The sequence below is a fragment of the Sarcophilus harrisii genome, chromosome 3 (assembly GCF_902635505.1).
Source record: "Sarcophilus harrisii chromosome 3, mSarHar1.11, whole genome shotgun sequence".
NCBI classification, from domain to species: domain Eukaryota; kingdom Metazoa; phylum Chordata; class Mammalia; order Dasyuromorphia; family Dasyuridae; genus Sarcophilus; species Sarcophilus harrisii.
Genome location: NC_045428.1, coordinates 238,135,565 through 238,162,552, shown reverse-complemented (window position 1 = coordinate 238,162,552; position 26,988 = coordinate 238,135,565). Strand labels below are relative to the sequence as shown.

At 32.1% G+C, this 26,988-nt stretch overlaps 1 protein-coding gene across 3 annotated transcripts in view; it reads left to right on the top strand.

Annotated features, from left to right (window-relative positions):
* Nucleotides 1–26,988, top strand: part of LTN1 (listerin E3 ubiquitin protein ligase 1) — an 82,403-nt gene that overhangs the window by 20,276 nt on the left and 35,139 nt on the right. Inside the window, exons 5-16 of one of the 3 annotated variants that reach the window (XM_012544345.2) lie at nt 7,134–7,186; nt 11,000–11,180; nt 11,669–11,842; nt 12,351–12,541; nt 13,589–13,736; nt 14,332–15,156; nt 16,573–16,614; nt 19,631–19,820; nt 21,844–22,083; nt 23,338–23,491; nt 24,090–24,237; nt 24,549–24,735. In XM_012544345.2, the coding sequence (XP_012399799.1) occupies nt 7,134–7,186; nt 11,000–11,180; nt 11,669–11,842; nt 12,351–12,541; nt 13,589–13,736; nt 14,332–15,156; nt 16,573–16,614; nt 19,631–19,820; nt 21,844–22,083; nt 23,338–23,491; nt 24,090–24,237; nt 24,549–24,735 (2,533 nt within the window). Of the gene's footprint in view, nt 1–7,133; nt 7,187–10,999; nt 11,181–11,668; nt 11,843–12,350; nt 12,542–13,588; nt 13,737–14,331; nt 15,157–16,572; nt 16,615–19,630; nt 19,833–21,843; nt 22,084–23,337; nt 23,492–24,089; nt 24,238–24,548; nt 24,736–26,988 lie in introns of all 3 variants that reach the window. The other 2 variants (XM_031959250.1, XM_031959249.1) reach the window with 2 other exon arrangements.

Genomic DNA, 26,988 nt, shown 5'->3' with positions numbered 1-26,988 from the left:
TGAAGAGGAAAAACATATTTAAAAATTTTTCATTTATTCTTTCAGCAAGCATTTTACTAAATATCCACTTTAGTAGGAACTATTTTAGGAATACAGGAACTTACAAAGGTAAAGTAAAAATGAAAGTGCTTTTGAAGAGCTTACATTCTATTGGAAAGGAAGCACCAAATTCACAGATACAAATATGCAAAATATATTAAAAAGTAAATGCAAAATAATTTTACCCTTTAAATGATAAAACTATTTTTATTCATTTTTGTAATATTCATTTATTTATTTCTTCCTAAGAAGCATTATACATTTCCTTATCCTAAACATAGACTAACTTTAAAAAAGTTTTATTGAAACTTCTGATTGTTCCATCCTGTTCATTTTTTCTTCCTGACGTTAAAAGACCAAAATAAACATTCTTTTTTTTTTTAACACTAGATACATTGAAAAACATTTCAATACTATTTTATTTTTCAAATATATATGAAGATAGTTTTCAACATTAATTTTTGTAAGACTTTGTGTTCTAGATTTTTCTCCTTTCCCTCCCTTATCCCCAAGGCAGCAAGCAATCTGATTATAAGTTAAATATGTGCAATTCTTTTAAACATATTTCCACATTTGTCATTTCTGCAAGAAAATTCAAACCAAAAGAGGAAAAAAAAAATTAACAAACAAAACAAAACAAAACAAAAAGGTGTAAAAATATTGTGCTTTAATCCACATTAGTCTCCATAGTTTTTTCTCTGGTTGCAGATGTCATTTTCCATTTCAAGTCTGTTGGAATTGCCTTAAATCACTGCAGTTAAGGCATGTTGAGAAGTGCTATACCCATCACAGTTGATCATCATATAATTTTGTTGTTACTATGTACAATGCTGTGGCTCACTTCACTTAGCGTCAGTTCATGTAAGTCTTACCAGGCCTTTCTAAAATCATCGTGCTGATCTTTTCTTATAGAACAGTAACATTACATTCATATACCATAACTTGTTCAGCCATTCTCCAACTGATGAGCATCCATTCAATTTTCAGTTCCTTACCACTACAAAAAGAACTGCTACAAACATTTTTGCACCTATAGGTCCTTTTCTCTTTTTTATGATTTCTTTGGGATACAGAGCCACTAGTGAGACTGAGCATTTCTTTATACACTGAAGAATGCAAAAAGAAGATTGTATATGAAACTAGAATTTCCATTTTTTTATACTCTTTTTATAAACAGCATATAATAAAACTGTCCAGTTTGTCTATTTTTCTCTTCTAAAGGCTGCCCTGCTTGTTTATTTTCCTCTTGTACATTTAAAAATAACATTTCAGTATCTTTCCTTAATTTTTTTTTCAGCCCTTCTTTCACTTATCCCTCAATTAAAAACCAAGAAAACATAATCAGGCAAAACAGATCCACACACTGGCCATGTGCAAAATGTTTTCTTTCTTCATCTAGAGTTCATTAACTCTCTGGAGCTCACAGATGGTCACTGCTTTTATTTTTCATAATTGTTTTCCTTTATCATGTTGTCCTTGTAGAAACTGTTCTACTTCTGTTCATTTGACTTGGCAGTGGTTCATATTTTTCTAATCTCGTTCACAATTTGTTATGGAATAGCAATCTACATTCATACATCTTAATAAGTTTAACCATTCTTTCAGGTATTCCCCTTAGATTCCAATTTTTTGCAGTCCTTTTTTTTTCTTTTTAATTTTCAAGGATCAGTAAGTTTTTTTCCTTCAATTATTACCTTCTAGTTGGTCAATCAAGAATTTATTAAGCACATAATATGTGCTAGAAATTGTGGTAAGTGCTACAAGTACAAAGAAAGACAAAATAGAACTCTTGAATATTCCTTAAGGAGTGTTTTTTATTCTAGTAGAGGAAACACCCTGTAACTATCTGACTATGCACTCTATCTCTCTCTACACATACCCTTACCTCTCCCCCAGAACACATGTTCACCTGTATGTATGTATATATATATATATTCATACACACATATAAACATGTGTATACACACACAGAAGATAAAAATAATCTGACATGGCGTTAGCATTCTGGGGGGTGCGAGGGGAAAAGATCTACAGAAAATGGTATGAGTCTTTTTGGTTTGCTTTGTTTTTTGTTTTTTGAATTAAGTCTTAAAGGAAGCCACGGAAACTGAAAGGCAGAAGTGAGGGGACAGAGCATTCTAGATAAGAGAGACTTCCATGATTTTTCATAGGCATGGAGGTGGAGATGAAGTATCACGTTTAAGAAAGTACAAGTAGGCCAATGTTACTTTGTCTTGAAATGTGTGGAGTAGGGAGTAAGATGTAAGGAAGAGGCCAGATTTATGACTCACTTTTAAGTGCCAAATAGGGAAGTTTGTATTTAAATGCTGGAGGTTATAGAAAGCCATTGGAGCTAATTGAACAGGAGTATAATATTAGATCTATGTTTTGGAAAAAGGAGGGAAAATCATCTAAGTTACAGTCTGAAGTGGGATTTCTCTAATTAAATGAAAAAAATGATTTTAGCATTCATTTTTATAAGATTTTGAGTTCCAGATTTTTTTCTCTCTCCTTTCCTTTCCTCCCCTCTCGCCACTCTAGCAAGCAATCTGATATAGGTTTTATATCTACATTTTTTTTAAGCTTTTTATTTACAAAATATATGCATGGGTAATTTTTCTTTTCTTTTTCTTTTTTTTTTTTTTCCTGAGGAAATTGAGGTTAAGTGACTTGCAAGCCCCAGGGTCACACGGCTAGGAAGTATTAAGTGTCTAAGGTCATATTTGAACTCAATTCCTCCTGACTTCAGGGCTGTTTCTCTAACCACTGTACCATCTAGCTGCCCCCATGGGTAATTTTTCAACATTGACCCTTGCAAAACCTTCTGTTCCAAATTTTCCCCTCCTTCCTCCCACCCCCTCCCCTTGATGGCAGGTAGTCCAATACATGTTAAATATGTTAAAATATATGTTAAATCCAATATATGTACATTCATTTTTAATATATTTCCATGTGAGTCATGTTGGGAAAGAAAAATCAGAACAAAAGGGAAAAGCCACGACAAAGGAAAAAAACAAAACAAGAAAAAGATGAAAGTAGTATGCTTTGATCCACCTTCAGTCTCTCTAGTTCTCTCTCCAGATATGTGATATTTTCCATCCATATTTTATTGGATTACTGAATTGCTGAGAAGAGCTAGTCTATCACCACACAGTATGGTCATTGGTGTGTATAATGTTTTCTTGGTTCTGCTCACTTCACTCAGGATTGGTTCATGTAAGTCTTTCCAGGCTTTTCTGAAATCAACTTATCATTTTTTGTAAAACAATAATATTCCATTACATTCATATATTATAACTTAGTCATTTCTCCATTGATGAGCATTCACTCATTTTCCAATTTTTTTCTACTTCAAAAAAGAGCTGCTATAAGCATTTTACACATGTGGGTCATTTTCCCACTTTTATGATCTCTTTGGAATACAGGTCTAGTAGTGGCACTGCTGGATCAAAGGGTATGCATAGTTCTTTGTACATAGTTCCATATTGCTCTCCAGAATGATTGGATCAGTTCAAAACTCCATCAACAATGCATTGGAGTCCTAATTTTCCTACATCTCCAATATTTATCTTATATTATATATTATATATTGTACTATATATATACAAAATATCACAATATTTTGTAATCTTAGCCAATCTGATTAGGTGTTAGTCCCTCAGAGTTGTTTTAATTTGCATTTTTCTAATCAATAGTGATTTAGACCATTTATTTCATATGATTATAGATGGCGTTAATTTCTTCATCTGAAAATTGCTCATATCCTTTTACCATTTACCAATTGGGGAATGACTTGTATTCTTATAAATTCGACTTAGTTCTCCATATATTTTAGAAATGAGGTTTTTATCAGAAACATTGGCTGTAAAAATTGTTTTGCAGATTTTTGCTTCCCTTATCTTGGCTGCATATTGGTTTTGTTTGTGTTAAATTTAATGTTACAAAAGTATCCATTTTGTTTTTCATAATGTTCTCTAGTTCTTGTTTGGTCATAAATTTCTCCTTTCTCTAAAGATGTGACAGGTAAACTATCCTTTACTCTCCTGATTTGCCTATAGGATCTCCCTATATAATCAAATCATGTACCAGTTTTGATTGTATCTTGGTATAAGGTATATGTTGTTGCTCTATGCCCAGTTTCTAGGTCATACTGTTTTTCAGTTTTCCCAGCAATTTTTGTCAAATAATGAGTTCTTATTCCAGAAGCTAGAGTCTTTGACTATTGTGTCTTGTGTGCCTAATCTATTCTTCTGATCCACCACTCTGTATCTTAGTTTGTACCAAATGGTTTTTGTGACTGCTGCTTTAAAATGTAATTTTAGGTTTGGTAAGGCAAAGCCACTGTCCTTTATCTTTTTTTAAAAAAAAATTCCCTTCATATTTTTGGCCTTTTGTTTTTTACAGATTAATTTCATAATTATTTTTTAGGTAGAAAATAATTTTTTGGCCGCTACAGTACTGAATGAGTAGATGAAATTGCCTCAGATCATAATTGCTAACCCTGCTTTTTTTTTGCTTCTGCTAAAGCATGCAATATTTTGCTCTAGCCTTTTACCTTCTATTTTGCATGTATCTCTGTTTCAGATGTGTTTCTTATAAACAACTTTTTGTAGGATTCTTTTTTTAATCCACTTCTTTCTGTTAAAGTTCTTCCCATTCCCATTCAGTTATGTTTACCACCTGTGTATTTCCCTCTGTCTTATTTTCTCCCTTGTTTATACTTTTTTCTCTCTTTCTAACTTGTCCTTCTTTACTAGTGTTTTATTTTTGACCAACCCCTTCCTCACTCTGTCCTTACATCTTCTCTCTTCTCTTATCCTTCCTTTCTCTTACTGTTTCTTCCCTCCCTTCTATCAAGCCCCCTACCCTTTTCTTTCCCCTTTCTTCTGCTTCCTTATAGAGTAAGAAAAATTTCTATACTCATCTGAGTGTGTTTTTTCTCTTTGAGGCAGATATGATGAGATTAAGCTTTAGACATTGTTTATCCCCTCCCATCTTTCCCTGTATTGTAAATAGGTCTTTTGTACTTCTTCATACTATCTAATTTGTCCCACTTTACCTCTTCTTTCCTCTTCTCCCAGTACAATCCTTTTTCTATGTTTTAATGTCTTTTTTTTAGTATCATCACATCAGAGTCAACTTATATGCATACACTCTGTCTATGTGTACACCTTCTAACTGCCCTAATAAAAGATTCAGTTCTCAAGAGTTACAAATATCGACTTCCCATGGAGGGATATAAACAGTTCTTTAAATAACATGTTTGGTTTTTTTTTTTTTTTCCTTTCCTCTTTTCCTTTTTATGTTTCTCATGAGTCTTATATTTGAAGATCATATTTTCATCAGAAATGATTGAAAGTTACCTGCTTTATTGGAGGTCCATCTTCTCTCCAGAAAAATTATCCTCAATCCTACTGGGTAGTTGATTCTTGATTATAATCCAAGCTTCTTTGTCCTCTGGTATATGATATTCCAGGCCCTCTGATGCTTTATTGTAAAAGCTGCCAAATCCTGGATAATTCTCACTAGCCCCATGATACTTGAATTGTTTCTTTCTGGCAGCTTAAAGATATTTTCTTCTTGACCTTATAGTTCTGGAATTTTGCTACAATATTACTTGAGAGTTTTCCTTGTGGGATCTCTTTTAGGAGGTGATCAATGGATTTTTCAATGATTATTTTGCCCTTTGATTCTAGTTTATCAGGATAGTTTTCTTTAATGATTTCTTGAAAGATGCTGTGCAGGCTCTTTTTTGATCATAGTTTTAGAGTAGTCCAATAATTCTTAAGTTGTCTCTCCTGATTTATTTTCCAGGTCTGTTGTTTTTACATTTCCTTCTATTTTTTCATTCTTTTTTTTTGGTTTTTGATGTCTCATAGAATTATTAGCTCCCGTTTGCCCAGTTCTAGTTTTAATGTATGGTTTTCTTCACTTAGCTTTTGTACTTACTTTTCCATTTGGCTAATTCTAATTTTTTTTCCCCCTGAGGCAGTTGGGGTTAAAAGTGACTTGCCTAGGATCACACAGCTAGAAAATGTTAAGTGTCTGAGGTCAAATTTGCACTCAAGTCCTCTTGACTTAAGGGCTGGTGCTCTAACCATTCACTGTCCTACCTAGCTGCCACTACTAATTCTACTTTTAAATGTGTTGTTGTCTCTAGTCAATTTTTGTCCTTTTCCAATTTATTGACTCTTTTCTTTCATATCTCTTTTTTTTCCCACAGTTTTTCTTCTACATTCTCTTATTTGACTGTTAAAATCCATTATGAATTTTTCAGAAAAGGCTCATTGAGCTTGAGACCAGTTTATTTGCCACTTTGAGGTTTGGCATGTAGACATTTGGTACTCTTGAGATGGTGTTTTGGTTTTCCCTGTCATCATGGTAGCTTTCTATGGTCAAAGTTCTTTTTTTGTTTCTGTCTCTCTCCCTCTCCTTTCCTTCTTCCTTTCCCCTCCTTCCCTTTCTTCCTCTAACTTTTTTTTGGATTAAAAACATTGAAAGCATTCACAATATAGTAAAATTAATTTTTTCTTTGTTTCCATTCCGTACTTTAGAAATAAAGTAGTAAAAGATAGGAAATTTTTGTTTCTTCTTGTTTGCCCTTCTTCTTGGCTTGTCTCTAATTCCAGTTAGTGTGCTGTCTCTCTTAACTACCTCCTTTCAAATTTTAAGCTTTGAACGCCTGTCAATTAGGAATACAATGAAACTTGTTAGAATTGAGTTAAGAGCTTGTGAAATCATTTTATGGGTAAAATATATGATATTTTGTTTATGGACATGGTAACATATTTTGTGCCTGTTCATAGATATTTTTTTTTGCTCCTATGTTTTTAGCTATATTACAGGTAGTAGAGATGATTGATTTAAGTGGTACCTATATAAATGTGTAGTCTGTATTGTATAAAAGAGGAGAAACTCAAATCAGTTTTTTGATACCTTGTACCAACTCTGGAAATAATTTTGATAAGGAAGAGTTTGAAAATCTTATTAGAATTAGCTTTAACTTAACAGATCCATGCTATATCTGTCCTTCATTGACTGCAATTAAATCTCTTATTAAGTGACTGTGGTCTATTTCTTTTCACCTTGTATAGGTGCTACAGGATCATCTTCTAAAAGAAACAGCAGATACACTTAGTGACCCACAGTAAGTTATACTACATTTCTATTTATCTCATATTAAGGGGCCACTTTTTTTCATTATGAATTCACCTAGATATAGCTCGTTATTTATTAAAGGACAATTTGAGTTAAAAAAAAAATGACTTCTAAATGAAGATTTTATTCACTAAAGTAGTTTTTATCAAAGTAAATGAATGAAAATTTTTTCCAAGTATATTTTCTCTATTATGTTGGACACATATGGAAAACAAAAGGTGATAGTCTTCTTTGTTTTTTGTTTTTACTTTGTTTTGTTAATGTTCTTTTTTCCTTGTTTTTCCATTATATGACTCAAGTAATTATAATTTCTGACCCTCATAATTGGGAATCTCTATAGAATGGAAGACCTAATTTCCATAATTTTTGAACCTTATTGTGGAAAGAATTTATAGTGATTCACCTACTTGTGTGTCTTCTTGCAATGTTCAAAATCACCTATTACATTTTCACTACAAAATATTTTCCCATGTATTTTGATTTTGCAAATAAAATATTTTAATTTGTTCCACCTTACTTTTTTCCTGGTCAAATGTAGCAGCAGCCCTTTTCCCATTTATCCCTGCTTATGGAGAATGATTAAAGAATCATAAATAACCCTGTGAACATAATAGGAGGTTGTTTAAACTTTTAGAGTCTTCATCAAAGAGGTATTTTATTCCTACATCCAGTCATTTCAGTTTCCAGTGATCTTCTTACCGTCATCAACTTTAATAATTTTATAACTTCTAGAATCCCTTATTTAGTAATATATTATCTCCAGACAAAGTGATGAGAGGGATAGTGGAAAAAATGTTGTATATTGTTAGGAGTAGAGAACAGTATACTGTAATTTTAAAACACCCATAATATATATGATGTATATATGTGTAATACATGCTGTGGACATATAATGTACAATGGGAACTTAAATCCTACTCAGTTAAGTGTTTGCTATGTGCAGGCACTGGGCCTAAAAGAGTCTTTGCTATCAATTCATTTATCGTCCACTGTGGGATATAATATTTAACTGGATATACTTATCTACATGGGAATTTGAGGGAAAAGGAGAGGGTATTTAACATGAACAGATTTGGAAAGACTTCCCATAGGAAATAGGATATGAGTTTTAGCCTTGAAATAAATTAGAAATTCTAAGAGGTGGACCTGAAGAGGGAATGCATGCCTAGCATGTTTTTAACATGTTCTGTTACATGGAAGTTGGAGAGGAAATCCTATTCAGTAAGTCAGCTGGAACAGAGAATTTGTGAAAGGATAGTAATGTAGAGCAAGTCTAGAAAGATAGGCTGAAATCTGAGTGCAAAAGAGTGTAAATGTTGAAGACTTAAAAAAATTTTTCTTTTGGAGACAATTAAGGGCCATTGAAGAAGTTGAGCAGAGGAATGTGATTAAATTTGTGCTTCACAAAGATTTATTTTGGCAACTCTTTGGAGGATGGTTTGAAGAAAAATTTTAAAGCTGTGGAAGTCTAGTTTTTATAGGCTTTTGAAATAATTAAGGTGAGGGGTAATGAGGACCTGACTTAGGGTAACCAGCTGTGTAGAGAAAAAGGAATAATAGAAAGCATCAATGTGACTCCTATATCTCCCATATATAGGAGTCAGTGATTTAACAAGCATTTATAAAATTCTGTTATGTTCCATGCAGTATATGCTAAATGCAGAGAGAGAGAAATAAAAAATCCTAAAAAAAAACCCCTCCAGTTCATCCTTCTAAGGATTTTTGCAGTCTGATGGTAAGACAACTTGTAAACACTTATGTACCAACAAGGTGTGTACAGGATAAATTTGAAATGCAGTAATGTTAAGGGAAATTGAGAAAGGGAAAGGGAAGAGTAAAAGCTCACTCTAAGGTTAGATCCAGAAGGCTGTGAAGGAGAGAGGGAGGCTAGAGACTTTGCATAGCCCTGTCTCACTTAAATCCAATTCAGTTACAAGTCAAGAAAACTCTTTCCTGATATCATTGGTCCTCTTTTGAGAATAACAAAATGATTTTCCTAAATTGATTCCCAAGTCTCCCTATAACCTCCTGGATCAGATAGTAGTTCCTCTGCTGGGCATTCAAAGCCCTCTATAACTTAGCTGCCTCCTCTTACCTTTCCAGCCTTACTCTCTCCCATATTCTTTGATCAGTGATATTGACCTTTTTGATATCTCATGAACTCAAGTCACTTATCTTTTGGTTCTGGATATTTGTGGCTGTTCCCTATGCCTGAAATTCTCTCACTTCTTGTCTTTGTTGCTTCCATGATTTCCTTTTAAGTTCCAAGTAAAATTTCAGCTTCTACTAGGAGCCTTTGCCAATCCCTCTTCATTCTAGCTTCTTCTTTATTTCCTGTTTATCTTCTATACATGTGTTTATTTTCCACATTAAATTGTGAGCCCCTTGAGAGCAGGAATTGCAAAGTATCTGACACATTGTAGTAAAGGAACAGAGGATGTTAGAACAGAAAGTGATAATGGAGATTGTGAGCCACACTGATTTCACACTGATTTCATCTTGTGACTTAATTTTGGAGTTAGCTCAGCTCCCTTCCTATTTAGTTATGGGTTTAGTCAAATTTCTAAGAACTATGAGAAAATTTTAATTCAATTTATGAGAATTGTGAGAGGACTTTATTTCATTGTTTGAACCTAGGCGTGTGTGGGTAAGAAGTTGGATCCTCTTTACCTGCTGCTTAGAGACTCTTAATAAAAGATCTCTAGGTTATGTATAGTATTCAATCAGATCCAAAGATTAAGGTGTTTTCTCACAATTATGTATCTCAAGCAACCTGTGCTTTTTTATCTGATAACCGGCCTTGTACTGGTTAGCTATTGTTTCTATGTTCATTTAATTATATACAGACATTTTGGGGGGGAATAGGATACTTCTTTTTCTGATTTCAGAGAATTGCACCTGTTCATTCTCCCTAATCTTTCCTTCAATTAGAAATCAGATTACTTAATTTTGTAACCTGCTTAATTATTTTCTTTTAATTAATTGGTCTTTTTTGATTAATTGTTTTTAATGCATAAAAGTTCGTTTCCTCTGTATTTGGAGTTTAGTGCCAAAGGTGAGGAAGGCTACTACTCTCAATTTGTTGGGCAATAGGCATGTATTGATAAGTAAACTGAGATTCTTGGAAGTATATATCTTTGTTTCCTCAGTCATCTCATCTTTCACCTGTCACAGTAGGAACCTAATAAATATTTATGGATTAATTGATTATTCTCACTAAGAGAGAAAAGAGAGCCTTAGAGGTCAGCCACAGAGGGTGGGGCAAGGATTTAAATCCTCCAGGCTAAAACCTCTGAATATAAATTTTCATTTATTCAGCAAATCTTTCTTAACACTTACATTATGGGGCATATGAAGCAGCTCAGTGGCCCTGAAGTCAGGAGGACCTGAATTCAAATGTGACCTCTGACACTTAACACTTCCTAGCTGTCTTAATCCCAGTTGCCTCAGGGGGAAAAAAAAATCACATCCATATTATGTAAGGCACTCTGTTAAAAATTACATATTTCATGTATATGCTTATATCTATATGTATGTGTGTGTGTGTGTGTGTGTTTATATACATATATATTTTGTCTCCTCTAGAATGAAAATACCTTGAGGGAAAGATTGTTCCTCTTTGTGTATTCCCTTTAGCACAATCTTTGACAGAGTAAATACTTAATATATGCTTATTGATTAATTTGGTAGTTGTTGTAATGATTTTATAATGAGCATTTGTGTCTTAATAATATATAATTTTTACTTTTATTATTTGTTTTGTTCATATTTAATACATATTCCATTACCCTTTCAAATTAAGAACTGTTGCAGAAGAAGAAAGAGAAGCCAAATATTTTCGAATTTTAACTTCTTCCCTGTTGGCTTTAAAGAAACTGCTTTGCATGTTGCCTCCTAGTGAGATTTCCTCTGTAGAGCTGAAACTCAAACCTCTTCTATCACACAACAAATTTTGGAAGTATGGAAAACATAGTTCATCCCAGGTATTTTTGTCCTTTTAAAATTTTAATGTCTATCTTAATCTCTCTCCACTTTAGAATAATACCTTAAGTAATTACATATTTACATTTCTTTGATCAATTCTGATGGCTTACTTGAAGTAAATTCTGTCATTTTTTAGTCATTAATGTTTTGGTTGTATATATATTTGACATTTACATATCTAATTTTCAAGAAGATCTACATTTCTCCTCACAAGAACTTGGAGCCATTGATATTTTCCTGTATTGTTATGGAAAATCAGAGTTAATTGAAATTCTGGTTAATAGGTTTGAAAATTGTTGTTTTTTGATGTGCATATTAACTATGCTCTCTATTTTTTAAGACAAAAACAAGAAAACCATATCCATGTATTTTATTTTTGGATATTTTTATGTCTGTAAGAGAAATGAAAAAAACTAGGCCTCAGTTTTAACACAGCTTTTCAAGTGTTCGTAACTTTTATATTATTTCTCTTTGTTGCCTCCTTTAGGTTCGTTCAGCTTTTTTTGAGTTAGTTTCTGCCTTTTGTCAGTATATTCCTCAGTCTGTGAAAGCTGAATCATCCAAAATATCTCCTGCAGTTCTTGTTAACATTGATGAAAGTGATCCAATAGTTTGTCCACCACTTTGGGAAGCTGTGCTTTATATCCTTACTACAATTGAGGTATGTAAGAGAACTGCAAAATTATTTTTGTCCCTTGTTTGTTAATGGTGAATATCTGTCTTTAAACATAAAGAAGTCCATTATGCAAACAAAAAGATGGTAGAAGTTTCATTTAAATCTTGGTACAAATTTTAACCTGGATATAGAAATAAGCAATTCACAAAACTTACATTTAGTTTCTTACTTAAAGCAACAACCATTAATACTTAATAATTTGTAGACAAATAAGGACAACATATATGAGTCTTGACAGATTGAGTTGTCATTTTTGGAAAGTAGCCCTGGTAGAATTATTCTAAATTTAATGTTTATCCATGTGAATTCTGATCAACTTCGATTTATCTTATTTGACTATATCAAGAATATGACTAATGCTTATGGAATGACTGAATCTTTTTTTTTTTTTTTAAATTTCATGTTTTTAGTGGTGGAGAGCATTACAAGAAGGGATGAATTTGAGAGATGAATTAAATGATTCATTTTATTTCTATTTTTTTGTTTTTGGTAGGACTGTTGGAATCATGTAAATGCAAAAAAAAATGTCTTTCCCAAACTGTCAACTATTCTTATTGAAGGAGGAAGAGGCTTAGCTACGGTTATATATCCTTATCTCTTGCCTTTTATTAGCAAGATCCCTACTTCTGCTACAGACTTGAACTTGGAATTCTTCAAAAATTTTTTCAGTTATATAACTAAAGGGTAAGCTATCCTAAATCTTATTTTAAGTATAAGTAATTTTCTTCAAGAAGTAGAGAAGTAGGAAACAAAATATTATATGTCTCCATGGATAAAAAAAATCATAGATAGTAATATTTTTGTGCTTGGATTAGATGTGTGAACTTACAGGTGTTCTTTTGACAGGATGAGGGAGTAACTTATAGTTAATACACGTTAACATACTTAAAAAGTTAATACTTACCTTGTTGGTAATTATTCAATAGGACAGTATGGGAGCCTAACAAGGAGGATAAGGAGGACTTTACTGATCATTATGGAATAAAAAGTTTGAAGGGTTCATATCCTAGTTCTGTCACTGAGATATTTTAGGCAAGTCACTTAAATCTTCGAGGTTTCATTTTCTCTTCTATAGAATGAGGAGATTGAACTAGAGAATCGTTAATAGTATATAATCTTCTATACTAATAGCTTTGGAGGTTAAGTGGCGAGAATGATAGACTTGGGATCAGGAAGACTCAAATTCAAATCCTGAATTGAACATTTATAGTTTTATGATTCTCATTAGTTTACTCCTTAGTAAAGTGGGGGAACTGGCCTAGATGGCCTCCAAGCTCCCTTTTATCCCATCACCCAAAGTTCTTTCAAGCTTGAACAGGCTGTAATTCCTGTGTATTTTATCCACTATCCTCCAAAGCTATATTATAAGTGTAGAAGATTATATATTGTTATTAAATATTATCCAGTTCATATTATTATTCATAAATATTAAAGATTATCCAGTTCATACTCCTCATTCTATAGAAAAATAAAGTGAAACCCAGAAGATTTAAGTGACTTGCCTAAAATATCTCAGTGACAGAACTAGGATATGAACTTTTCAAATGAGAGAATTAAGTGTTATTCTCATTTGTTTAGTAGTTTTAAGAATGTGACATTCTGGTGTTGGAAGAATGTTTCTATAATACCTATTGTGCCATAATGTTTCTTATTTTTAATTATTTGAGTATGAGATAATTCACCAATCAAAACTGCAAAATTATTGTTCTTATCATTTAATATGTGTCTTAGGCTATCAACAGAACGAATCCTAGCCAACCATTCAGAACGCTCTGCAGTAGTATCTGCATTTTTTGAGTGTTTACGGTTTATAATGCAGCAACATTTAGGTATAAAAGAAGAGTCAGTAAAAATGCAGAAGATGCTTATCAATGATCAGGTATTTATAAAATAACTTATTTTTAAAATATCTTATTTTTTAATATTGATGTTTATAATTTTTTACTTATCTTCATTTATTCATTGAGTAACCTTATATTCTACAATTTTATAGTTACTACATCCAAACTTAAAATCATGAAGTGAGGATTTAACCATATGCTATATCATCTATCAGCCCTTAGTGAAGTTAAAAGATTTGGATAAACACAAATATACAAAGAATCTTTTTCATATCTAAGAGAGATCATGTTGCTTAATGAAAAAATAGAGAGGTAGCCTCAGAATCAGAAAAATGTGTTGGATTTGTGATTCTGAATAAGTCACTTAATGTTTCACTGCCCCAAATTTTATTAATAGAGGGAAATTACTCCCTAAGAGCTCCAACCGAAGCTCAACTTAAGGGAAATCACAGGTTTGGCTAAAAAAGAAAGTTTACAGAAGCATTTCAAGACGACTCTAGTTATGACTATAGGATCTTTAACTTTCAGAATTGTAGGGAGAAATATTTTTCAACAACTTCTGTGTATTCTCACAGTTTGTCACATTCTTTTTCCTCAAAAAAAATAATGCTTTTTTTTGCCTTTGATTTTTAGTTGATCCCTTTTGTTGATACAGCACTGAGAGACCCAAGACTGCAGAATGAACAGCTCTTTGATCAGTTAGCAGAAACACTAAATTCCTGGGAAACTAAAGCAGAAACTCAAGGAGATGATACAGTAGTTGAAACTTTGAAGAATGTACTGAAAACTTTTTGGACAAGTCTATCAGAAATTTGTCTTGAGAAAATTAATGCGCAAGAAACTGATGGGAAATCATTATTGGGCATATCTACCTTATTAGAAGTTCTTCAAAAGGCAGAAAATTCATGGAAACAAAGAAAAAGAAAAGTTTGCAAGATCAAATATATAACTGAGGTGCCTGAAAGTAGCACAGAAAACAAAAAAGAAGAGAACAAAACAGATAGTTGTGAAGAAGAGGATGGTGAAGATTCTGAATTCTGTTGGGATGAGGCTCTTCCAGTTCCTGTATCTCATCTAAGGAAAGGACCTTTGTATGACTTAGTTTGTAAACTTGCAGAACAGAGTATTGAACATATTGGTGAACTGAAGTCAGAACAGCATTTAAGCTTTTTATCTTCTCTTCTAAAGTCTTTCTCTTCATGCCAGATATTCCAAGCTCTGCTGGACTTAGCCGAAGAAAAAAATGCCAGTAACAGAGACTTCATTCCACTACCTCAAGAAATAGTAAAACCTCTCCGTGACAATCCTGCAATACAATTTATGTATCAAAGATTATTAAATTGGCTTGGTGAAGACAAGAAGCAAAACACTGATTTTCTGGTTGATATTTTGTACAGCATCCTCTGTTGCTGTGAAACTAATTCAGAAAGAAAAACTATACTGGATGATTTAACAAAGGTATCACTAGGTTGACGCCTACTTCTTGACACTTGGTAGCTATGCTCAAGTCAAGCCTTTCTGAGTCCCAGTTTTCTAACCCATTAAAAATGGGTAGTATTACTTCATAGGATTCCTGTAAGGATTAAATGATATGATGTTAGCATTTAGTAAAACTTAGAGTGTGCTATAAGTAAATAGCAGCTCTTATTATTGCTTCTTTTTTTTTTATGGATATCATTCAATGAGCACATTAAAAGTGGATGGAATAAGTTGAAATTTAGAAAGTTATTATTTTTTTTTTTTTGGGGGGGGGGGGATTACTTTGTTTTCACATTCCCGTAGTCAAGTTATTTTATTCAGTGATGTAGGCTAGGTAAAAGAATCTCCTTTTATCTCCTTAGCTTTTTTTTTTTTTTTTTTTTTGATTAAGTGAAAGAGGAGATTCTTTATCACAATGGCTATCTAGCCTTAATCATTGAATGGGTGTGGTCTCAGTCAAATTAAAATTTTTTGAAGATCTGAGTTTAAAAAGGCCAAGGTGTCTATTTCATTCAGGGCCATCTCCAGTCCTCTTGATCTATATTTTTCTATTGGATCCAGATGGTTCTGGAAGAGGGGAAAGTGAAGCAGGTAATTTTGCATAGCCCTCCTTTATTTAAATCCAATTCACCTGCATGTCATGGTTCCTCTTTGAGAACAAAGGACTAAACAACAAGTCATTTATTAGTCAAGACTTTTATTAAGTGCTTGATATGTGCCAGAAACACATGTTAAAAACTGTAACATGGTTACTTTTTTTGGGGGGGGAGGCACTAAAGCTATAAATTAAAGAATATGATATAAAGATATGTTGAAAATATGATATGTTAAAGAAAAGATGTAATATGATAATATTAGGAAATTATACAAATGTGTGGAATACCTGTTTAAAAAAAGATTTAGACTTGATAGTTGTCTTCATATATCTGAAAGACTTATTCATGTGCAAGAGAGATTAAATTTGTTTTGGGTGTCAGTGAAAGGTAGAAGTAGGAACTATAGGAAAAAAGTTCAAAAAAGCTTCATCATAATTAGAGCCAATGGGTGGCTTTAGTATCTAGTTCTCTTTTACTGGAAATATTAAAATAGATAAATGAGTTACTTGCAGAAAACTTATAGAACTTAGTTGATTTATGAGGTTCCTTCCAATTTCACAATTCTGTGATTTCTTATGAGAATTTAGCAACAAATTTTTTTCAGTTGCTGCCTTCAGTTTATAATTGTGAATAGGTTCTTTTATTTTAGGAAACCTTAATTGCCAAGCATCTTACTTTAAGTGACTTTCTTAGCTTAATTAATTTTAATTTTTCTTTGTGTCCCTTAGCAATTTTGATATTTCAGAAGTTGTTTTTGCCATAGAGTGGATTGTAAATAACTTTTTTTTCCCTCACTCAGTTGGACCTGAAATGGAATATTCTTCTTCGGATTATACAAAAGGTATTTTCTTTATTTTTTTTTTATGGTTAATTTTTTGTAGTTTTTGAAAAAAAATTAGTATTTTTCAAACTTAATAATTGATAAGTCAGTGATGCAGTTACATCTATTTCCATATTTATTTGCCAATGTGTTATTTTGGAAAATTTTGCCATTATTAAGTCCTTCCTTCCTTAATTCAAGAATATATTTCCTGCCAACGAATTTATTGGTGGAAGATTTTTTTTTTTTTTTTGATAATTTGTTCTTTCCTGGCTTTCAGTAGAAAAAAAGGGAGAACCTATTTTGAGAAATCCAGTGTGACTTGGGGAGGGGGGGCGGAGAGGAAGTTTGTTTTCCTACCGCACAATATGCAGCTTTTATTTAAAATAATTTTTAATTTCAGTAATCCAACGTAATATTTTTATTAACTTTTACTATCTCATTCCCCATTGGGAGGAAAAAGCAAACACTTTATAATAAATCTGTTTTGCTAAATAAAATAAATTCCCTCATTGACTATGTTGAAAAATTGTTTTTTAAATAGTTTCATTTCTTACATAAGGCAACAGATTATTAATGTTTTTTAATTAAAATTATTTTCAGCTAGTATTTATTTTTCTTTGTTTTTTCTATCTTTTTTACCCAGTAAAAACAAAACAAAATCTTTTAAAACAAATATACATAACCAAATAAAACAGATTCCCATATTTGCCATGTCCAAAAGGATATATCTCATTCTGTATCTTGAATGCATCTCTCTTTAGTACTAAAGTACATAGTATATTTTGTCTTCAGTCCATTCTGTCATAGTTGTTTTTGAATCTGTAATTTTTTAAAAATAAGACAATATAGTCACTGTAATAATAATTTACTTATCCCTTTCATTTTCATTTTGTGTGGAAAAAGTTTAGGAGTGATAATGTGACTTTAGTGGATAGAGACCTTGTCTTAAAGGCAGGAAGACCTAGATTCAAGTTCCACTTCTAACATATACTAGCTGAGTGATCCTGAGTTCTACAGGTACCTTTTTAAGACTACAAATTGCAGAAAAGGTGCCATCTTTCATTCATAGAAGGTATTTTTTCATTCAGAAGTTAATTGTACCATTGAAGTCACAGATTATCACTAGAGAAATGATTTGTATCCTTTCTTAGTAGTGCCTAAGCATGATAAAATATTTTTGTGTTTGCCTTTTTAAAATTCTTGCTTTTTCATATTATGTTTTTGTTTTAACTATGAGATTTACATTTCTAAGCAATTAAAAAACTTTTTAAATAGATTTCCTCCTTAGACCAGTAGTAATCTACTGCTATTGTAATTTAGTTTTATGTTATTTTATATGTATTGAACAATTCATTTAAAATCATGGTTCAAATTTTAAAAAGTAAATTGATTAAAGGTTAATTAAAAAGTAAATTGATTATGATTACCCATAAGCTAAAGAGGATTATAAAATAAGCTTTTTGAGAAAAAAAGATCTTTGAATATTAGAGACAAAAGTAATATTAAAATTTATCCAATTCAGTTCTCTCATTTTATTACAGGTGAGGAAATAGAGATCAAGAAGTTATTTAAGATTATATAGCAATTTAGTGGCAAAGCTAGGAATAGAACATGTTAAGCTTTGCTTTTGTGCTATTTAGCCCATTTTAAAATATAGATTATTTCCAAAGAATGATTTGTAAGGTATTTCCCAATCCGCACTTGGTTTTTGGATGTTTTTTTTTTTTTTTCCAGATTGCTTTGAAATGAACCAAGTTGCAATTTCCCTTCTTCCTCAATCCCCAAAACAAAAGGAGCATGAGGAACATGGATCAGCATGTTTCTGGAATGGATTGATGGATTTTTTTTCCTTGAAGATCGGTCATTTGCAGTTAGACATCTGGGCTCAATAACATGCTTCTGGGCCTAAGTTTTTCTTTTTTTTTTCATGGCAGTGTAATTTTAATCTTTAATACAGAAGTAACTTGCTACTTTAGACATTTAGTGCTCTTTAATTTTAGTAAGATTAGTTTTAGTAATTTTAGTAAAATTAAAGAACTAGAAAATAAAATTTGTTAGGTTTTTTATTTAAAATTTATTCCTCAAGATTTTTATCAACAATAAAGTATGCATAGCACAATGCTAAATTCTGTGGGGAATACAAAGAAATTATAAAACAGTCCTTATCTTCAAGAACTTTACAGTCTGTTTGGGAAGAAGACATACATTTGGAAAATGGAAGTACAGAATGTTATATAAGTAAATTCCCAAATAAGTGGTTCACGGACAGAATTTTTCAGAGAGAAATGATCATCATTGTCTGGAGTAGTTGCAGAAATACACAGTCAGTAGATTTTGTATGGGGGTAAGAGGGAATAGCATTAAGAAATTAAGAATGAACAGAAGTGAAAATATTAACATAGACAAACCTAAGTGGAAGAGGCTATGTATTTTAAAAATAATGGGAAACAAAAGTTTGAAATGTTGGTTGGGGTTAACTGAGGAGTTTGGAATCTAGGGGGAAATAATGTGGCATACTGCCTTGAACATGGCTTTTTAAGCTTTTTGCACTGTAGACCCCTTTTTGCCTGAGAAATTTTATGATCCTCCTCTTTCCCACCCCAGGTATATAGGTATGCAAATCAAACATATACTGATAATAAAAAATAATTTCCTGATGCCTGCATTCAATTATATAAGACCCCTTATAGGGTTGTGAACAAACACAGTTTAAGCAGCTGAGGGGCTAGAGTACTGGCCTTGGATCTGCATTCACATCTGCTACAGAGAATGTATGCTCATGAGCAAGTTGTTTAATCTCCTCAAGCTTCAGTTTCATCATCGGTAGAGTGGAGATATAGTATACTTATGTGTACTGCTTACCTCACAAGATTGTTGTGAAGAAAGCTTATGATACTTTTTTTTAGATAGTGAATAATTGGAGGTTTTGAGGCAAGGAATTGATATATTTTAGAAAAACTAATGAATTAAAATAAACTTGGTATATCTTTGGCACAAATCTTGCTAATGCTTATCTTTACTTTTATGCTTTCAGGCATGTTCAAGTCCCGATAAACACTTACTAGTATCTATTTGGCTAAAGGGAGATATTCTAGGAGAGAAATTGGTAACTTTGGCTGATCATTTGTGTAATATGGACTTGGAAGTTGCAGTATCTTCAGAATCCTCTACATCAGAAGGATGGACCCTATTAAGTTTGGTATTGTCTCAGCGTATTAAAAATGGTATGTTCATTGGTGAGTTTATTTTGCCAATTGGGAGTAACTTTTTGTAGAACCTAGACTTGTCCAGGTTCAGCTTTTAATATTGTTATTTAGTTGTGTCTGACTATTTATAAAACCTCATCAGACAGCCATTTTGCTTTCTTTGGAATGTTTTTTGTCGCTCCTTCTTATACTGTGTGGCAAATCCTTGTCCATAGTTCTTCAGGCACTTTATCTGCCAGATCCAATCATTTAAATCTATTTATCATCTGTTTCTTATTCATAAGGAATGTTATTTAGGTTACACTTTTATGGTCTGATAGCTTTCCCTACTTTCTTCAATTTACAGCTGAATTTTGCAATAAGAAGCTCATGATCGGAGCCACGCCAGCTCTTGTTTTACTGACTAGGTAGAATTCTCCATATTTTAACTGACTAGGTAGAATTCTCCATATTTAGTTACAAAGTATATAATCAGTCTGATTTTGATATTGACCATCTGGTGATATTCATGTATTTCAAATCATCTTTTAGGTTGTTGAAAGTTATGACTAATAAGTTTTTACAAAACAATTAGTCTTTGTCCTGCTTGATTTTGTACTCCAAGACCAAGCTTGCCTGTTTATGGCAGTTACCTTTTGATTTCTTATTTTAACATTCCATTTCCCTTTGATGAATGTGATATCTTTTTGGGGTGTTATTTCTAGAAAATGATGTAGATCTTCACAGAACTGACAACTTTAAATCTCTTTAGCATCAGTAGTTGGAGCATAGACTTGTATTATTATATTGAATGATATGCCTTGGTTTTAAACAGATAATGTTGTATCATTTTTTAGATTATACCCCTAGGACTACTTTTCTCACCCTTTTATGAGCTATGAGGAGGATTACTTCATTTCTTCTAAGTAATTCTTGCACACAGTAGTCTATATGGTGATCACTTATTCATTCATTCCAATTCATTTACTAACTTCTCATCCATAAGATGCTGATGTTTATCTTTCCATATCCTGTTAGACCATATCATGCCTACCTTGCTTCATAGGTTTTACATTCCAGATTCCTGTGCAATACTGATCTTTATTGCATTGGACCTAACTTTGTCATTAGACACAGATACATCTGAGTTTCATTTTGGCCTTGGTCCAACCACTTAATTAATACTGGAGTTACTACTTGTAGTTGTCTTTCATTTTTTCTCAATTCCCTGGATACCTTGAGACCTGAGTGCTTCATCATCTAGTGTTATCTCTTTTATCTTAGTAATAATACTGGAATGATTTACCCTTTCCTCCTCTAATGGATCACTTTTTATCAGAACTCTTTACTATGATCTATCTGTCTTAGGTAAACCTTGTATGTCATAGCTCATAATTTCATTTCTCTATGCAAACCCTTTTGTTGCAACAAGGTAGTGATCCAGGTTCGTTTAGCTTCTTGGTAATTGGCCTAGAGAAACAGTAAGAATTTTATTATTTATATGTAAAAACTTTTGATTTGCAGGATCTGTTGTAGGTGTCTTTAAAGTGCTTTCTTAATCCTTTTAGCATTACTGGGCAGAAATTTAATTTGTTTCGTTAAGCTAATCTGCTTTTCTTCTTAAAACATCAGCCTTTTTATTTTATACAATTTTGAGCTAAGTTTGAGGATATAGATTGAGAGTAGTCAACTTGAGTTTTCTGTGTATGTGTTTGTATATTTATATTAATGCTCATTTATGTTATTTTCTTTTTGGTTTGGATCTTTGACTTCATTATTGTGAAGTAGAGACTCACAATATCTATAACTTACAGTTTTAGAGGCTTCCTAGGCCACTGATGGGCTAATTGCTTCCCCTTGGTTACATAACTAGTATCAGAGGCATAACTTTGCAGTCTTTCTCTCATCTCCCATTCCATGCCATGCCATGCTACCTGTATATTTGGAGAATTGTTTTGATGAAAAAGAATGACCACTATAATAAAATATTATTTAATAGAGATGCTTGGAAATGCAGTGATAATATTTGTACTATTTTGTTTCTTTTAAATTTTTTCCATAGATTACTTGATTGGAGAATCGTATGTTGAAAGAATTATCGGCAAGCTTAATGCAGCTCTATCCAAAGCAAAGAATATTTCAGAAGTTAGAAATACTGAGTCACCTATATCTTTCATCTGTGATGTGGCCTCTAGCTTTTTCATCTCTATGAAAGGATGTTGTTTAATGCCATCATCTGAAGAATTGTTATTAACTATCTTTCAGTTGTGTGCCCAGAATCAGGATTTTACACACTTATCAGGTAGCAATATGCATACTTCTGAATAGTTATTTTTTTAAACTCTATTCTTGGGAATATCAACTTTGGAAATTGGAAAGTACATTTGTACATGTTCTCATTTTAATGTGGAAATTAAAACATTGTTTTAGAAGGTTAGAAATGTCCATCATGTTGTCTAAGACATAAGATTCATTTAAGCGTTTCTAGGGATAAAACATCTAAATCATCTGATTGTTCTCTTATGAGAATGTAGAAAGAGAAATAAATTGTTTTACATCTACGTTTTATACCCAGCATTTAATATAGTGCTTTGACAAAAGTACTTAATGTTGATTGATTATTTGATAATGAATGTCAGGGTGAAAAAATTTTTTGAGTTACCATATAGCTATCCCCATGACTTTATATCTAATGTATTTCAGAAGATGGCATTCCTTTTGTTGGCATATAAAACATTTTTAGTTATTGTAAGTCATAGTTTGACATGTGACGTGTCATTTTGAGTATTATAAGGTATTAGATTTTGAAGGGACTTAGATAGCATCTTGTCATTTACCTTTTCACCCTTCTTTCCCTCTATTTAACATTAGAAACCACTATGGAGAAATGAATGAAATAAGTTCCTAAAGGTCATATAACTGGTTAATATTGAAACTAGGACTGAAAAAATAGGTCTCCTTTTTCTCATTGCTTATTTTGTAGTGTGACATTATCCTGTCTCATAATTAAAAGATGAAATAAAATCAACTTTTGGTGTCATATCCAGATTGTCTATTGTGAAAGCTATGTTTTTCAATCCTTACTATAACATAGAGGTGCCAGACTTGCTGCCTGCATGTGCCAGACTATACAAATCACATTAAAATATAATTGGGAAATGTTTAACAAAATAAATTTGTGATTTTCTAAGTCAGTATGCTTGTCCTCAGGAATCTTTCTTGATCTCTATTTGACACCTTTGTCCCTGTATACTCCTGTGCATGAAAGGAAAAGAAGTACAGATTTAAAAAAAAAACAACAGACCTCATTATTACCCTCTCTGGAAATAATATCATTTTTCTAACCATTTGAAGCAAAGACTTGTATGAATTCTAAGTAGGAAATCAAGTCAATTTATATTTATAATATGTTTACTTTTGTTCTTTGCTTTGGTGGTTGAATCTGTGTACATGATGTTTTAAAAAGCTGAAACATTGTAAACTAAGACCAAATTCAGATGAGTAACGTATTTGGATATCTTGTGTTACAAATTCCATATTAACTGCTTGATTTTAGATTTTCTTGTTTGTAAACTGAAGCATACTTGGTTATGTGGCTTACGTTCTCTGGTTCTTCAATTTGGAAATGCAGATAAGCAGAGCACTTTCTTACGTTTATCTGCTCTTTGGCTCAAGGATCAAATTCAGTCTTCATCCTTGGATGTTAAAAGGTAAGTTCTCTATCCTCTTTAACATATTCTTTTTGTTAAAAGCTTTGTTGATTTATGGTACTTGGTTGTATATTTGCATAAAATTAATAAAAGTTTCTTGAATGATGATTTCTTACTAATGAGTATTAAAAGCTACCATGCTATCCTTTTAAGGATAATCAAACATTGAGAGGTATTTAAAGTAATAGGAGAATTAGAAGAGGTCTATTTTTATTGGGAGCACCCTTAGGTTTTCTGGTCCCGGTATCTCTGAAAATGGAGGTTTTTCAGGAAAGATGGATATAACTAGAGATGAACTGGGATCAGATCTCCCCTACAGATTTTCTACAGAATAGTTAAACTGTAAGGGTGAAAAGGATGAGGTATTATTTTTCTCTTCATTTTCTTTGTCCAAATGAAATTCTTCTTAGGTATATGGTACTGTTTCAAAAGAGAAGTGAATAAAGCATGAGATTTAAAATTAAAAGACCTGTATTTTTCATTTATGAATTTATATACTGTGGGAAAACTATTTATGTATCTCTAGTTCAAGAAAGTTATTATCTTATACAATTGTCCTTAAATGAAAATAACATGCAACATATTTTTTTGTTTTTAGTCTTCGAGTTATGATATCCACTGTTGACGATTTACTAAATAATCTTCTAGAAGCTTCTAATTCACCTTTTCTTCTGAGACTTTATGTTGAAAATCTAATGCCAAATGATAGTGAATGGGAACATTTGAGGCATTCTCTTTCTACACAGGTACGTTAGAGACTGAAAAACTCTTTAAAACATTGTCTCCTTCAGAGCTCTCTCTTAGTGATTATTTTGGAGTTCATTCAAATTAGCATCTTCTATCTATTGTGAAATTTGATAAGAGTTGTAAAACTTTCTACTCCCTCTTTGAATCTTAATGTACACCTTTCTTATAGTATAAATTTGGAATTTTATTATTGCATTGCATATCCCTGACCATATTTTTTCAGGTTTTTCAGACTTAACAATTATCATTACAATGATATAGCAGGAGAATTTCTTTCTCTCACTCTTTTTTAAAATTTTAATTTTAACAGTGGTTACATAAACCTCTTCTGGAAGGAAGATTGAGTTTGAACTATGAACACTCCAGAACAGATTTCCAGGAACATAGTACAGTGAAACTTCCAAGCCATTTGTGTACCACAGCATTATTAAGCAAAATAGTCTTGTTGTCTCTGAAAGAGGAAATAATTCTTGAAGATAATAAAACTGAAAAAATTAGTAAGTATTGGTTTTTGATAAAAATAAGCAAAGCTGTTTCATATAAAATGTGTGAAAAGGAATAGTAAACATTACAATTTTAGTTTTTTGAATGTAACATTGCTTTAGTGTTGAGGGAAGTTGAAAGATGTAAGCAATAGATATTAAATCTAATGGGAGCATATTGGCATTTTAGTAGAATATTATAAGCAATTAAGCATAAAGTAGGTTTGTCTTGTTTGATCTAAGAAGGAATTAGTTTTATAATTATCAAAAGGGTAATTTTAATAAATGACGATAATAATAAACACATCATCATAATAGATGTTTAATGAACTGAATTATTGTGTTTCATGATACATACACTATAGAAAATGATATATGAGAAGTTGTAGTGTTTAGTTAGGAATTCTGTATTTTAAATTAAAAAAACTGCTATTATTTTTTTAGGGATATCAATTTTCTGTGTCAGATTGCTCCTTTTTTACTTCAGTCCTTAATTTTTTAAAAGTTAATAAGAGATCCAAATAACGTGGTTTTTAAAATTTTGTCTGGGTAAGGTGTAAGACTTTTGTCAAATTAATTGAATTAGAAATTTCGAGGGCTTGTATTATTTATATTATTTTTTTTTCATAGGGGGATTCTGGGAAGATGACAGAATAAGGCAGAAAATTAACCTGCCTTTCTTAAATTGCACTATGGATAATTTAAGATGATGTCTTAATGTGAGCTTTAGAGGAGAAAAAATAATTAGTAGTAAGGGTAAAGTAGTTAACTGTCCTAAAACAACTGGGATGGACAATAGGAAAATAGGAAAGTGAAAGTACCTTGAGGCAACAAATCACAAGTCCTGAGGATAGATATATAAATATAGTAGCCTTAGATTCAGGAACATTCAATCATGGACAGGGTGGGAGTCACATATTTTGGGTATCAGGAGAAGATTTTAGGACTGTCTGCGGGTGCTGGATGTGGATTCCAGATGTGCTGATGAGATGCAATCCCAGGCTGTGGGCGAGGAAAAAGATTGAGCATATGCCACTGGTGAGTGCAGTGGCACAGTGATGGGGCTCTGCTGTTTATGGTAGCTTGCAGGAGAGCAGAGTCCCAGGTTTCAGTTCTAGAGTACAAACCTGAGCTGAAACCTGTAGCCATGGGAGTGATGGCAGGAAGTAAGAGCATTTGTGGTTATCACAATGCTTGGGGGGTCCCTAGTTGTGGCTTTGTGCCTGAGAGGAGTATTAAGATAAAGTTCAGAAAAACAGTATCATAAAAAAAACCTGATGTCTGAGACATCATCCCCAATACCTTTGGTTTAAGGCTTGACTTGAACTTAAAGTTAACAGCCAATAAATAAGTTGTTAAAAAAAAATGAGAAAGAACCCACCCAACTATGGTGATGAAGAAGAGAAGATCAGGGGTCAGACTCAGAAGAAATGAGATCAAAATAGCTTCTTCTAAAGTTTCAAAGAAAGATGTAAAATGGTCCCAAGCCCAAAAAGAATTCTTGGAAGAGATTAAAAAGGACTTAAAAAATAAAAACAAGAGAAGAAATAAAGAAGAAAAATTAGGAGGAAAAAAAAAAAGAATGCTAGAAAACTGTGAAATGAAAGTCAACCAATTGGAAAAAGAGATTCAAAAACTTAGGAAGAAAGTAAGTCCTTAAAAAATAGTACTGAAGAAGCAGAAGCAAATGATATCATAAGACGACACCAAGAAATAATAAAGCAAAATCATTTAAAGAATGAAAAAAAAATAAAAGAGAATATGAAATATCTTATTACAAAAATAACATGAACCAGAATTATTCAATATTCTATTAGACGTTCAAGCAGTAAAAATAAGAGAAAGAAGTACATGGAAACGATCAGAGTGGGTAATAATTATGTTATACTTGGAAACTGCTATAGTCAACTTAAAAGCTAATTGAAACAATTTTAGCACAGTAATAGGATACAAAATAAACCTACATCAGCATTTCTATAATCACCAAGGAAAAAGTACAAGAAGAGATAGTAAGAAATATCCTATTAAAAAAAACAAACTTAGATAGCATAAAATACCTAGTCTTCCCATTTCAGCAGACTGAGGAACTACATGAGCATAATTATAAAACACTTTATGCAAATTAAGTCAGATATAAATCATTGGAAAAATAGCAGTTATTTATACGTACGTGGTACCAATATCATAAAAATGACAATTCTGTTTAAATCTACTTATTTCAGTTCCATCCCAATTAAATTACCAAAAAGTGATTTCATTGAGCTAGAA